The sequence below is a fragment of the Phoxinus phoxinus genome (assembly GCF_949152265.1).
Source record: "Phoxinus phoxinus genome assembly, chromosome: 2".
Taxonomy (NCBI): domain Eukaryota; kingdom Metazoa; phylum Chordata; class Actinopteri; order Cypriniformes; family Leuciscidae; genus Phoxinus; species Phoxinus phoxinus.
The window spans coordinates 10,353,064-10,365,337 of record NC_136877.1 but is presented as its reverse complement, the minus strand read 5'-3'; the positions used below and the strand labels follow the sequence as shown (position 1 = coordinate 10,365,337).

The 12,274-nt window shown below is 42.6% G+C and overlaps 1 protein-coding gene across 3 annotated transcripts in view; it reads left to right on the top strand.

Annotated features, from left to right (window-relative positions):
- Window positions 1–10,399, top strand: part of LOC306989869 (sodium/potassium/calcium exchanger 3) — a 164,321-nt gene extending 153,922 nt beyond the window's left edge. For all 3 annotated transcript variants that reach the window (XM_079595928.1, XM_079595927.1, XM_079595929.1), the window contains 3 exons: window positions 8,345–8,457; window positions 8,540–8,605; window positions 9,228–10,399. In XM_079595928.1, coding sequence (XP_079452054.1) covers window positions 8,345–8,457; window positions 8,540–8,605; window positions 9,228–9,338 — 290 coding nt within the window. In that variant the 3' untranslated portion in view covers window positions 9,339–10,399. The remainder of the gene's footprint in view (window positions 1–8,344; window positions 8,458–8,539; window positions 8,606–9,227) is intronic.
- Window positions 10,400–12,274: the final 1,875 nt, after the last annotated feature.

The window sequence follows — 12,274 nt, the reverse complement described above, 5'->3', positions numbered from 1 at the left end:
AAATGTGGTGACTCACCGGTGGTCTGGTGAGGAGTTGTATTATACGCAAAACATACCTGTGCTATATGATAAGTCCATGACCTTTTCTGCTCTGAGGACAGTGTACGGAGTAAGTCATGAAGAGTTCGATTGAAGCGCTCACACTGCCCATTTCTCTGAGGGTGATATGGGACAGTGCGAGTCTTCTTAACTCCATACAACTGACAGAGCTGGGAAACCACTGCACCCTCAAAACTCCGACCTTGGTCTGAATGGATTTGCGCCGGTACACCAAACCTATAAAACCACTCATGGACCAAAATATTAGCTACCGTAGTCGCTTTCTGGTCCCGTGTGGGCACAGCCTGAGTGTATTTCGAGAACACATCCGTAATAACAAGGACATGCTCTCTTCCATCACTAGCCTGTTCCAAAGTTGTAAAGTCAACTGCCAAAATCTGATTCGGTCTTGATGCCGACAAATGGCCCATTGGAGCACGGACTGATGGCTGATTTGATTTTGCAATAGCACACTGACTACATTCCTGGCATTGCTTCCTGACATCCGCCTCCATTCCCGGCCAATAACACCGGCTGCGTATCAGCTCATAGGTACGCTCCCTACCTTGATGGCCATGAGCACTATGCAATAGCTGAAAAACCTCAGGCTGTAAAAGCTCAGGCAGCACTAACTGGTCCACCTCCTCTCCCCCATCAGGTAGTTTTAAATGACGATACAGCAAGCCATCTTGCTTGAACAACCGGCTCCACTGACGGAGTAATTCCAAACATTTTCTGGACATAGACTGACGTTGTTCCCTAGTCGGATACACTTTAGAAAAAAAAAACCCAAGAGCTGGACCAATGACTACATCCTGCACCTGTGCCCGTCGTAAATCTACTTTCGATGTTGTAGAAAAAGCAGAAATTGCACTCTGTACTGCCTCTACAGGCCTCCCCTTGTCCAGCAATTCTACCAGAGTGGCCGGCAGAGCAGTTCCACACTCTTGCTGTGGAGAAGGTGTCACAGTATACTGCCTAGACAATGCGTCTGCATTACCGTTGGCACGGCCAGGGCGATACCGAATATCAAAGTCAAACGCGGCAAGCTGGGAAGCCCAGCGTTGTTCCAAAGCACCGAGTTTTGCCGTCTTCAAATAGCTCAAGGGATTATTATCTGTATAAACTAAGCACTTCTGCCCTAAAAGATAATCCCTGAACTTTTCAGTTAGAGCCCATTTTAATGCCAATAGCTCCAACTTCATGGAGCTATAATTTTGAATATTCCGTTCGGTGGGTCTGAGACCCCTGCTAGCATATGCCACTGGCCTCATCTTACCATCTCTCTCCTGCCCAAGCACTGCCCCTAACCCAGAGTGGCTAGCATCAATCTCCAACACAAATGGGAGGGAGAAATCGGCATATGCCAAAACAGGAGCAGACACCAATCGCTGCTTCAAAGTCTGGAACCCCTGCTCACACTCCTCAGTCCAACAGCTTGCAATTGACTGTCCCGAACCCCTCTTCTTCTTCATCCCTACCAAGCTTGCAACCAGCCGATGTAACGGGGAAGCCAACTGGGCAAATCCCTCGACAAAACGCCTATAATAACTTGCGAACCCTAAAAACGACCGCAGTTCAGTCACATTGGTTGGATGCTTCCACTCCAGCCTCTCCAAGTGCTGTGCAATGGTAGATGAGAAAACGATAATGTCGTCTAAATATAGCAACAACGTTTGGAACCTTTGGTCACCGAACATGCGCTCCATAAGCCGTTGAAAGGTACTAGGTGCATTGCACAGCCCAAAGGGCATTCGATTAAACTCAAATAACCCAAAGGGTGTGCAAAAGGCGGTCTTACACTTATCCCCCTCTGCCACCGGAACCTGGTTATAGCCACTGGCCAGGTCCAATGTGGAAAACCACTGGGCTCCACACAGGGCATCCAGGGACTCCTCGATCCGGGGCAGAGGAAAAGCATCCTTCCGTGTCTTACTATTCAACTGCCTATAATCAATGCAAAGACGAATCTGACCATCCTTTTTCCTCACGACTACAATAGGAGAGGCACAGGGACTAGAACTCTCTCTGATCACCTGACTCTGCAGCAATTGGTAAATATGCTGCTTGACTGCCTCATAGTCTGAAGGGGGCAAACGTCGATACCTTTGCCGTATTGGGTCAGTATCGAGCAGAGGGATCTCATGAGTAATGAGCTTGGTACAGCCCAAGTCACCCTCATAAGCTGAAAAAACAGATCTATATGTGTACAAAAGGGACTTAACTTGAGCCTTCTCATCCTGAGGCAACTGAGACAAATCCATCTTTTGGATTGCCTCATCCATTTTATCTACTTCAGCTGACTGCGATGCAATCGTGGCTCGGTGCAAGAATGGTTCCTCTGATGGTACAACAACACCACAACCCTCTGACTGTGAAACAGTCTCGACTTTACACAATGTTCCCACCGCAACATGAGGCTGCAGTAAGGCGTCCTGTGCCCCTATATTAACTATAGGTACAAAGGCCAACCCTCGGACAATTGGTACAAGCAATACGGAGGCCAAAAGGCCAGCAGGGAGCTCTTTCCCCAAAGGCTCAAACAGCAACACAGGTGAAGGGCCTACAGGTAAGGAAAACGTAATGGGAAAAAATCGCAATGAATTGGCAGGGATTCGCACAGTTTCTCTGCCCCCAACCCTAGCCAGTCGTTCAGTAGTCTCATCAGCATCTGTTTCATTTTTCTTACAATACTGCAGGGCAGAAAGCCATGCAGGAGTCTCTTTCACTGTTGGAAGGTCAAAAAGCGTATGTCCATGTTGACTAAACAACTCCCTATAGCACTCCTGAATAACGTTCATGCCCAACAACCCCGGCAACCCACCTGGTAAAGAAGAGTGGGACAGGTCTTTCACCACAAGTACCCCCTTATTCTGGATTTTCTTCCCGAGAACAACAAAATCCAACTCCAAATAACCCAGATAAGGTATATCTAAGCCATTTGCCGCCCGCAACTGTAGCCACCCACAACCAAGCAACTTCTCTTTACCCCAAGGCTCATAATGTTGGAGAAAGAACCTCTCTGATATAGTGGTCACCGTCGACCTAGTGTCTAATAAACAGGGAACCTCTACCCCACCCATAGTAATAGTGACAGAAGGACAGCTACCTAATAATTTAGAAAGGGCTTGGTTCCCACCTGATTCAGAGGGCCGGGAGCCGACTGCTACCCCTCCTGAAGTGTGGCTCATCAATTCAGGGGGCTGAAGTTTTCCGCCGGCCTACTAGGATGCAGAGAGCTACCTGGCTGTGACAAAGATACCTGCTGCTCGGTAGATCTACGAAAATCCAAAACACAATTTCGGGCAATATGACCTGGTTGGTTACAACGTCTGCAAATTATAGTGTTAACTCGCCTAGATTGATTAAAAGCATGCTGCGACTGTAGTTGCTGTAGACCTTGGGTGAGTTGATTTAGCTGCTCTTGTTGGGCCCTCAACATCTCTTTCAATTCAGCCAACTCAGACTGATTCTCTCGACCACGGGAGGGTAAACTATTTCCTTGGACTCTATACTGAGTAGCGAGAGATGGAACCGAGTAACTTCTTTCCCGTGTATCAGGGCGAAAACCCTCATCAACCCACCTAATTGCCTCTTTCCTTACATCCAAAATGGTAGACTGTGGATAGAGCCGGACATACCGCTTAAGCTCACGGCATAAGCTGTTATCGATCACGTGTTCTACGAACTGATCCCTAAGTAAAGTAGAGGAGTTAGGTACGCCATCTGGAGCGCATTGTACTACCTTCTCCATCAAAGCAAAAAGGGCATGTGAGAAGTCTTGCAAGGACTCCCCCTCTTCCTGTTTACGGGAAAAAAAACTGCTTCTGAAGAGAAACACGCACGGCTCACTCAACCGCGCACTTGCATCAACACACACTCACATAAAACCCTGCGCACATAACCGTGTGCGTCTATCACAGTAATCAGTGGAACTTGAGCGCACAACTTCTCCAGTCTCCACCGCACAACACCACTGGTCGTCGTAACGAGCCGCCACACAGCAGCAAAACAACAGCGGGCAGATATCTATAAAATAATTACCCAATTTAGCCATTAACCCCACATACCCTAACTAAAATTACATCTTCGGTTAAAAAAACAACAACTCACAAAGTACTATATAACTTACCTGCAGCACAATTGACTGGCCCTCGGTACGATCAGTAAGAACGGTGAACAACCACCAATACGGCCTTGATCACACTACATAAACGAGCAATAATTAAAACGACGCTACTATCAAATGCAACATCATATCAATGCAGTAGCGTACCTTAAAATATTTCTGTAGCTGGACATTCACAGGCGAGAGTCAAAAGAAGTGAATTTCCCACTTATGCAGTCTACTATCTCGCTCAATGCTTAACGCATATTAGGTAGCTTCTTTCTGCGACACAATGCCACCTGCATACCATGCCGGAGGGAAAACGGAAGTGAAAGTAAATCTCCACGTTTTTAAAGGGGCCGTGAGCTTCCGCCCGGCTCCACCCACCTTAAAGGGTCACCCCATTACATTCGCACATAAAACTGTTTGTATGAATGCTTGTATTATCTTTAATTATAATTTTGGTAAGACTTTAGTGTTAACAACGTTAGTTAACTTGAACAACTAACCATGAACAATATGATTTATTACATTTATTATAATTCTTTTTTAATGTCAATCTCAGCATTTACTACTACATTTTTAAGATCCAAAGTTGTATCTGTTAAAGGGGTGGTAAAGTATGATTTAATTTTTCTAACTTTAGTTAGTGTGAAATGTTGCTGTTTGAGCATAAACAACATCTGCAAAGTTACGACGCTCAAAGTTCAAAGCAAAGGAAGATATTTGCTTTTAAAGAAAAGTACTACAACAAACGGCTGGTAGGGACTACACGACATTCCTCCGGGGTTAGTGACATCAGCAACCCTAAAATGTACATAAACCCCGCCGCCGGGAACCATGTTGAGAAGAGGAAAAGATGTTGTATAAGAGTACATTTGTGTGTCTTTGTCATTTTAGTGTGTCTGCGTGAGGTAATCGCAGCTGCTAACACACATGAGCTCTTGAAACCCCCGCTCTCTGCAGCAGCTCATTTGCATTTAAAGGGCCAGGCACAAAACGGTGCGTTTTTGCAAATCCTCAAAAAGTGACAACTTTAACATGCTATATAAAAATATCTGTGGAGTATTTTGTGCTAAAACTTCACACACACACTGGGGACATCAGAGATTTATTTTACATCTTGTGAAAATGGCATTTTACCACCCCTTTAACATTAGTTGATGCACTGTGAACTAACATGAACGTGAACTTTTATTATTACTTTTATTAACAAAGGTTAATAACTCATTTAACTGGTTAATTGCTCATTTTTAGTTCATGTTATTTAATGCATCAACTATGTTAACAAATTAGACCTTTTTATTAAGTGTTACCATAAAATAGTTTTTTAAAAAACTGCAAGTTTTACATTTAATTGAACCTGAAATTTATAAGAAAGACTGAAAAAGAGTATTTTCTTATAAAACACTCAAATAATCCTTATTTATACCTATGAAAAATAATTTCAGTGTATACCTATAGAAATTTGTATTTAATTCATAGCTTTTAGTTACGTGACTCCCACGGAGACCTGGAGGTCAAAACATGCATAGAACTGCATTACAGACTTGTCAATTTTCTATCTCAAAAGAAGAAGATCAAAAACGTTTTCAAAATGCAAGTTCCCTTTTAGTTGCTCACGTTCGACGTTACGTCGAAAACAGCTGTTTTCACAGCTCAGAATGTTGCGCCTTCAATGAGAATGTGGGTGCACATATCAGGCTTGCACTATCCTGTCCTGTATGTGTTTGTGTAGCCGCGGTCATCCCTGGGTGCTTCAGCACCAGACAGCAGTTTTTCTTGAAAGAGCATACACGGTTTGACACTGCGTCTTTTTCAAGATGTCATTCAAACAGTGTGTTTCTGGATGCAGTCGTTTCCTATTCTCATATGACGGCCACGATCACTGTTTCACATGCCTGGGCTTAAGCGTGCTGAAACTGCGCTCGTGGGTGGTTTATGTTCTCTCTAGAGAGCATGACCACGTCGGCACGTTGTTCGTCTCGCCTTTTTCATTAAGGTTGAAGCAATCAGCGCGCTGTGTGCCGTCGAATTGACGACCACATTCACTGTCTCGCATGCCTGAAAACTAGGATAGGATTGCTGGACATTCTCATGATGGACCTAGCATTTCATTCGGGGCTCCAGGGGAGAATTAGATGTCGATCGCTGCATCAGAGAAAGGGCTGTTACACTCTGGAAATGATGATGATGCTGAGCTATATGGTGTGCATGCTCATGCTGAATCAGATTCAGACTTGACAGCCATGCTTTCCTAGGCTACTCTGGGGGCGCAGTGTGACGCGTAATCGCCTTGCCCCACCCCTGTGCCTTCCCGGATGTGTGTTACAATGCCAGAATGGAAGCATTTTGGCGCCAATATGGCAAGCCAAACATGCCAAAAGCTGCAGAGCCCCCTGGCTAAACCTTGCAGAGGTGCAAGACATCGCCAAAATTCGCTTTCTCAATGCTCCCATCTCATGAGGTGGCCTTTCGGCGGCCCTGAGACTCCATTCTGGCGACCCAGATTAGTATAATCTCCGGGAGGAGGGCCGGGCGGAGAACTTTCGCTGAATCATTCTGTTCTGCCACTCAGCCAGCGATACCAAATTCTCAGGAAAAGCAGTTTCTCTATCTCTGGGTCCCAAGAGAGCGAGGTTGGTGGAGTGCGTGGAGCAAACTCACCCCCGGGCAGATGATCTCTTTTCTCGGTATGGAGCTGGACTCGATCAACATGACTGCGCGCCTCACGGAGGCCCACGTCCAGTCAGTGTTGGACTGCGTAAGTTAGCTCAGATGCAGGACAGCGGCATCACTGAAATTATTTCAGAGGCTCCTGGAACATATGGCATCTGCAGCCATGGTGACACCGCTCGGATTGCTTCATATGAGGCCGCTTCAACACTGGCTCCACGGTTGAGTCCCAAGATGGGCGTGGCAGCGCGGCCCGTGCTGGATTTCTATCACACCGCACTGTCGCCAAACTCGCATCCCGTGGTATGACCCTTAGTTTCTCCCCTAGAACAAGTGTCCAGGCATGTTGTGGCCACCACGGATGCCTCTGCCACTGGCTGGGGGGCCACGCACAACGGGCATGCAGCTTCGGGTCTGTGGACGGGGCCTCAACTGCATTGGCACATCAACTGCCTCGAGTTATTAGCAGTACACCTTGTGCTGGGCCACTTCAAAACGCCGCTACTAGGCAAGGATGTACTGGTCCATACGGACAGCACTGCAGCCGTTGCGTACATCAACTGCCAGGGTGGTCTACGCTCCTGCTGCATGTCACAACTTGCCCGCAATCTCCACGTTTGGAGTCAGAAGCATCTGAGGTCGCTTCATACCATTCATATTCCGGGTCTGCTTAACCATGCAGTCAACTAGCTCTCATGGCAACAGGTTCTACCAGAAGAATGGAGACTCCATCCCCAGGTGGTCCAGCTGATTTGGAGGCGCTTCGGGACCGCACAGGTAGATCTGTTTGCCGCCCCGGACACATCCCACTGCCAGTTGTTCTGCATTTCCCCTAGTGAGCCTTCTTGCACAGATCCTGTGCAAAGTCAGAGAGGACAAGGAGCAGGTCTTGCTTGTTGCGCCGTATTGGCCCAACCGGACCTGGTTCCCCGAACTAGTGCTCCTCGCGACAGCCCCTCCCTGGCCCATTCCTCTGAGAGAAGACCTGCTCTCATCATGTTATCATGTTGTGATCCCTGTGGCGATCCTATATGTGTTTTTTCCGGTGTAGTTTCCCCCTTCTCAGGCTGGAGCCACCCCAGAGACACTCCATATGTTGTACTGCCCCTAACCGGCCAATCCATATGTGTATTCTCATCATCTTCCTCAGCCCCTAAAACACACACACACACACACACACACACACACACACACACACACACACACACACACACACACACACACACATGTTGGGTTTCCATGTTTTAATGAGCACTTTCCATAGACATAATCATTTTTATACTGTATAAACTGAATATCCATAAACCTAGAGAAAACTTTGTGCATTTTCAAAAAGCATCACATAGTATGGTTTATATAAGCAGTTTTCCTCATGGGAACCAAAAATGTCCCCACAAAAACAAGGATTTTGGATACTGCCATCTTTGTGGTCACAATTTGTCCCTGTTAACTAGGACCGCACACACACTCACACAATTATTTGGAAAATGTACTACAATGGTGTTGTATTATGTGTCTCAGGAATGGGGGACATGGCAGTGTCTAACTCCATTGGCAGCAATATCTTTGACATCCTGCTGGGACTGGGCTTCCCCTGGACTCTAAGAACTCTAGTAGTAGACTATGGATCAACAGTGAGCATTTTACCTATTCTAAAACCAATGCAAACGTCTTCCCGTTGATGCTTTCATCTGATTGGTCTGTGTCTTTTGTCAGGTATTCATCAATAATAAGGGCCTGGTCTATTCTGTTGTCCTGCTGCTCGCATCAGTCTTCCTTACTGTGAGCAACCCAGTACCACAACATACAAGCCCTACACCAGAGATTCTCAACCATATTTGGTTTGCATATTAATTACATAATAGTAAAAAAATAAAAATGTTGGTAACACTTTCGTTTAGGGTCCAATTCTCACTATTAACTTGCTTATTAGCATGCATATTTCTAGGATATTGGCTGTTTATTAGTACTTATGAAGCACATATTAATGTTCTGCATGACCATTTTCTACATCCCTTAATCCTACCCCATACCTAGCTAAATGTAAAAACTACCTTACTAACTATTAATAAGAAGAAGTAATTAGGAGTTTATTGAGGCAAAAGTCGCAGTTAATAGTTAATAATGAGAATTGGACCCTATAATCTAAAGTGTGACCAATATTCTTAACAAAAGTCCTCAGTTCTGAGTGAGGAAAAAAAAAAGTTTATTTTTCGCATTGTTGTGAGATATAAACTCAAATTATCTTTTTTATTCTTTTATTTTTTATTTCCCTCTGGGGATGAAAAATGAATCAGAAAGTGGGATATTAAAATCATAGGCAGTGAAATCCCCCTAATTACACACTGACTACATACATACTCAATGCTATTAGTGTCCATGTTCACTGTGTTATGTCTTGTAGGTCCTGAGTGTGCATCTGAATGGCTGGAAGCTGGATCGGAAACTAGGTTTTGGTCTCTTGCTCTTGTACTCCGTTTTTTTGCTCTGCTCCATCCTCTTTGGTCAGCTCTAGAGGCTTCACTCAAGTTTATATCCTGCAAATCTGACTGTTTTTTTTTTTTTTTTTTTTTTTGCATTGTTGTTTTGGGTTGAATTTGATAGTGATTTTACTGATCAGGTACTAAATGCCGGCTGATTTCATGCCTGTATCCGATGTAGCAGCAAAAGGAAATGATGTGCTCTACAGAATGATTTTCAAAACAGTCAAACTGAAATGACAGTGCTCAAATCCAATCAGTCCTTTTAACAGTCCATTGCTTCAAGCTGGAAGGTATACTGTATAATATATTTATCTTCAGTCTGACATCTTACAAGAACACTGAATTATTACTATAAGCCACTGTTTAGCTGCTTATAACTTCAGTATTCTCTTTGCTGTGTTAAACCCTTGTGAAAAAGAAGTACACTTTAGCATACTTTTAAAAATATATATAAGTGAATGTTATGTCTTCAGAAACTTAATCGCAGGTTAATTACACTTAAATTACATTTTATAATAATTTAAATGCGATTGGTTGAACTTTACATCCACTTCAGTGTGACTGAAGTATATCTTTAATTGTAATTTCATAATTACTTCTATTGTCTTTGAAATATGGTTTGTGAACTGCCTAATGCACTGATAAGTAGGTAAACTAAAATATACTTTAATGTAATTTCTGTTGAAACTTGTATGTAACGCATTTAAATATATTTCTAATTACACATTTGTAAAGATTTAAAGTTTCAATTCAGTACATTTAAAAAATATTACCTTTAGCTGTAATATCAAACAGTTCAAATTATAATCAAGTATACATGTGCATTAATATGTTAGTCAACACATCAAAATAAATGTACTTCTTTAAAGCATGGCAAAATATTATTAAAACATAATTTATAATTAAAAAATAATACATACTCTAGAGTAAAACTTTTAATGTGACTATTACAAAGTACACTTTTTAAAACTGTACTTAGTCAAGTGTCCTGACTGTTTCATAACACAATTATGAAAAGTCTACTTTGTTTTAAAAGTCTACCTTATTAAAAACTTAAAAAAAACATTGACATTAATCCACTTAAAGGGTTAGTTCACCCAAAAATGAAAATAATGTCATTAATGACTCACCCTCATTTCGTTCTAAGCCCGTAAGACCTCCGTTCATCTTCGGAACACAGTTTAAGATATTTTAGATTTAGTCCGAGAGCTTTCTGTCCCTCCATTGAAAATGTATATACGGTATACTGTCCATGTCCAGAAAGGTAATTAAAACATCATCAAAGTAGTCCATGTGACATCAGTGGGTTAGTTAGAAGTTTTTGAAGCATCGAAAATACTTTTTGGTCCAAAAATAACACAAAATAAGACTTTATTCAGCATTGTATTCTCTCCCGGGTCTGTTGTCAATCCTTCACAGTTACGCTGATGGCGTAAGACGCTGATGACGTGTTATCTGGTGCGCCCGAGCTTCGTTTACAGTCTGAGGGAGACGCACGCTATATTCAAGCTATTCTACATTGTTTGCGTGGATATCATTTTTTTAATGGTGCGTAAATGTGCATGTCGCGGATGAGACACTTTTACAGCGTGCGTCTGTAAATCTATAAGTCTATAAATGAAGCTCGGGCGCACAAGTCCTGTTGCTGTGAGTTAGTCCTCAAATCTGATTGGCTGAGCTGTATTCCAAGAGTACCAATAGATAACAGCACTGGGATGTAATGGTCTGCTTGTCTGTGTTCAGAGATTCCCAGTCTATATGTATTACAGTCTCTCTCACTATTGAGGAATAAACTCATAGTGGAGCTCGACCCGAGTGAAAATGCTGGAAATGGCTGTTTTTCAGCGTTACTGATATACACTATTCCAGTATTCCAGTCTGTTTGTTACTTGGTGACATCCAGACATTGATGCTTTGGCTTCTTCAGGAAATACATTTGAGGTTGTACGTTTACATACACCTTGCAGAATATATATAGCCTATATAGTGATTATCAGAGGTGGAAAGTCCAGGTTCAGAAAGTAAAAGTCCTCCTCAGTATTTTGTTCCAATCACCTGGATTTGCTAATTAGCACAGTTTTTCAGCCAGGAGATAGAACTAATTAGTGAAATAAGCTGACTGAGTTCATGGGTGGAATAAACATATGGCAGGACTTTTACTTTCTGACCCCTGGACTTTCCACCTCTGGTGATTATAAAGAACTGCCCTGAAAATGGTCCACAAGTACCACCCCTCCCCCATTTTAAATAAAAAAGTTCAAAAGTTTACACACCCTTGAATCCTAATACTGTGTGCTGTTTCCTACTAATGTTTTTTTTTTTCTTCAGCTTTTATTTTGTCTTGTGGACCAAATGTACACATCTGTGGTGTATACAGAACTTATTTAGGGCAGGACTAAATACAAGACAAAATGCAATTTGTATTATTCATCTTATGCATTTATTTAATTATTAGAATTGAGCAGGATCTGCAAGGTGCTTCTAAACTTATGAGCACAACAGTATTTCTATATAGGTCTAAATAAGACTATGAATACATTTTTTATAAAGCAGCTGTATAAAAACAAAATAATAATACATGACAGCATTAAACCAGTTGTTTTAAGTAATATAGAATGATCAAGCATGCATGCATTTAAGCTATATACAGTGTTGGGTATGTGACTTCTGAAATAATTTGGCACTGATTACAAATCAGTTTTTCAGTCATCAGTCATTTCCACAACACTGACGCATTGTTCTGACAAAAATACAAAAAAGACCCAAAGAAAAAATGTTCCTTAAACTACTGCACATCTTTATTATCAACACAAACAGCCTTAATTGTTTCTTCAATTATTGCATGTTTTGATTAATATTAAAAAAATTGCTAATTTGTGAATTAAAGGGATAGTTCACCTGAAAAGGAAAATGATGTCATCATTTACCCACCCTTTTGTTCCAAACCTGTATGATTACTTTCTTCAGT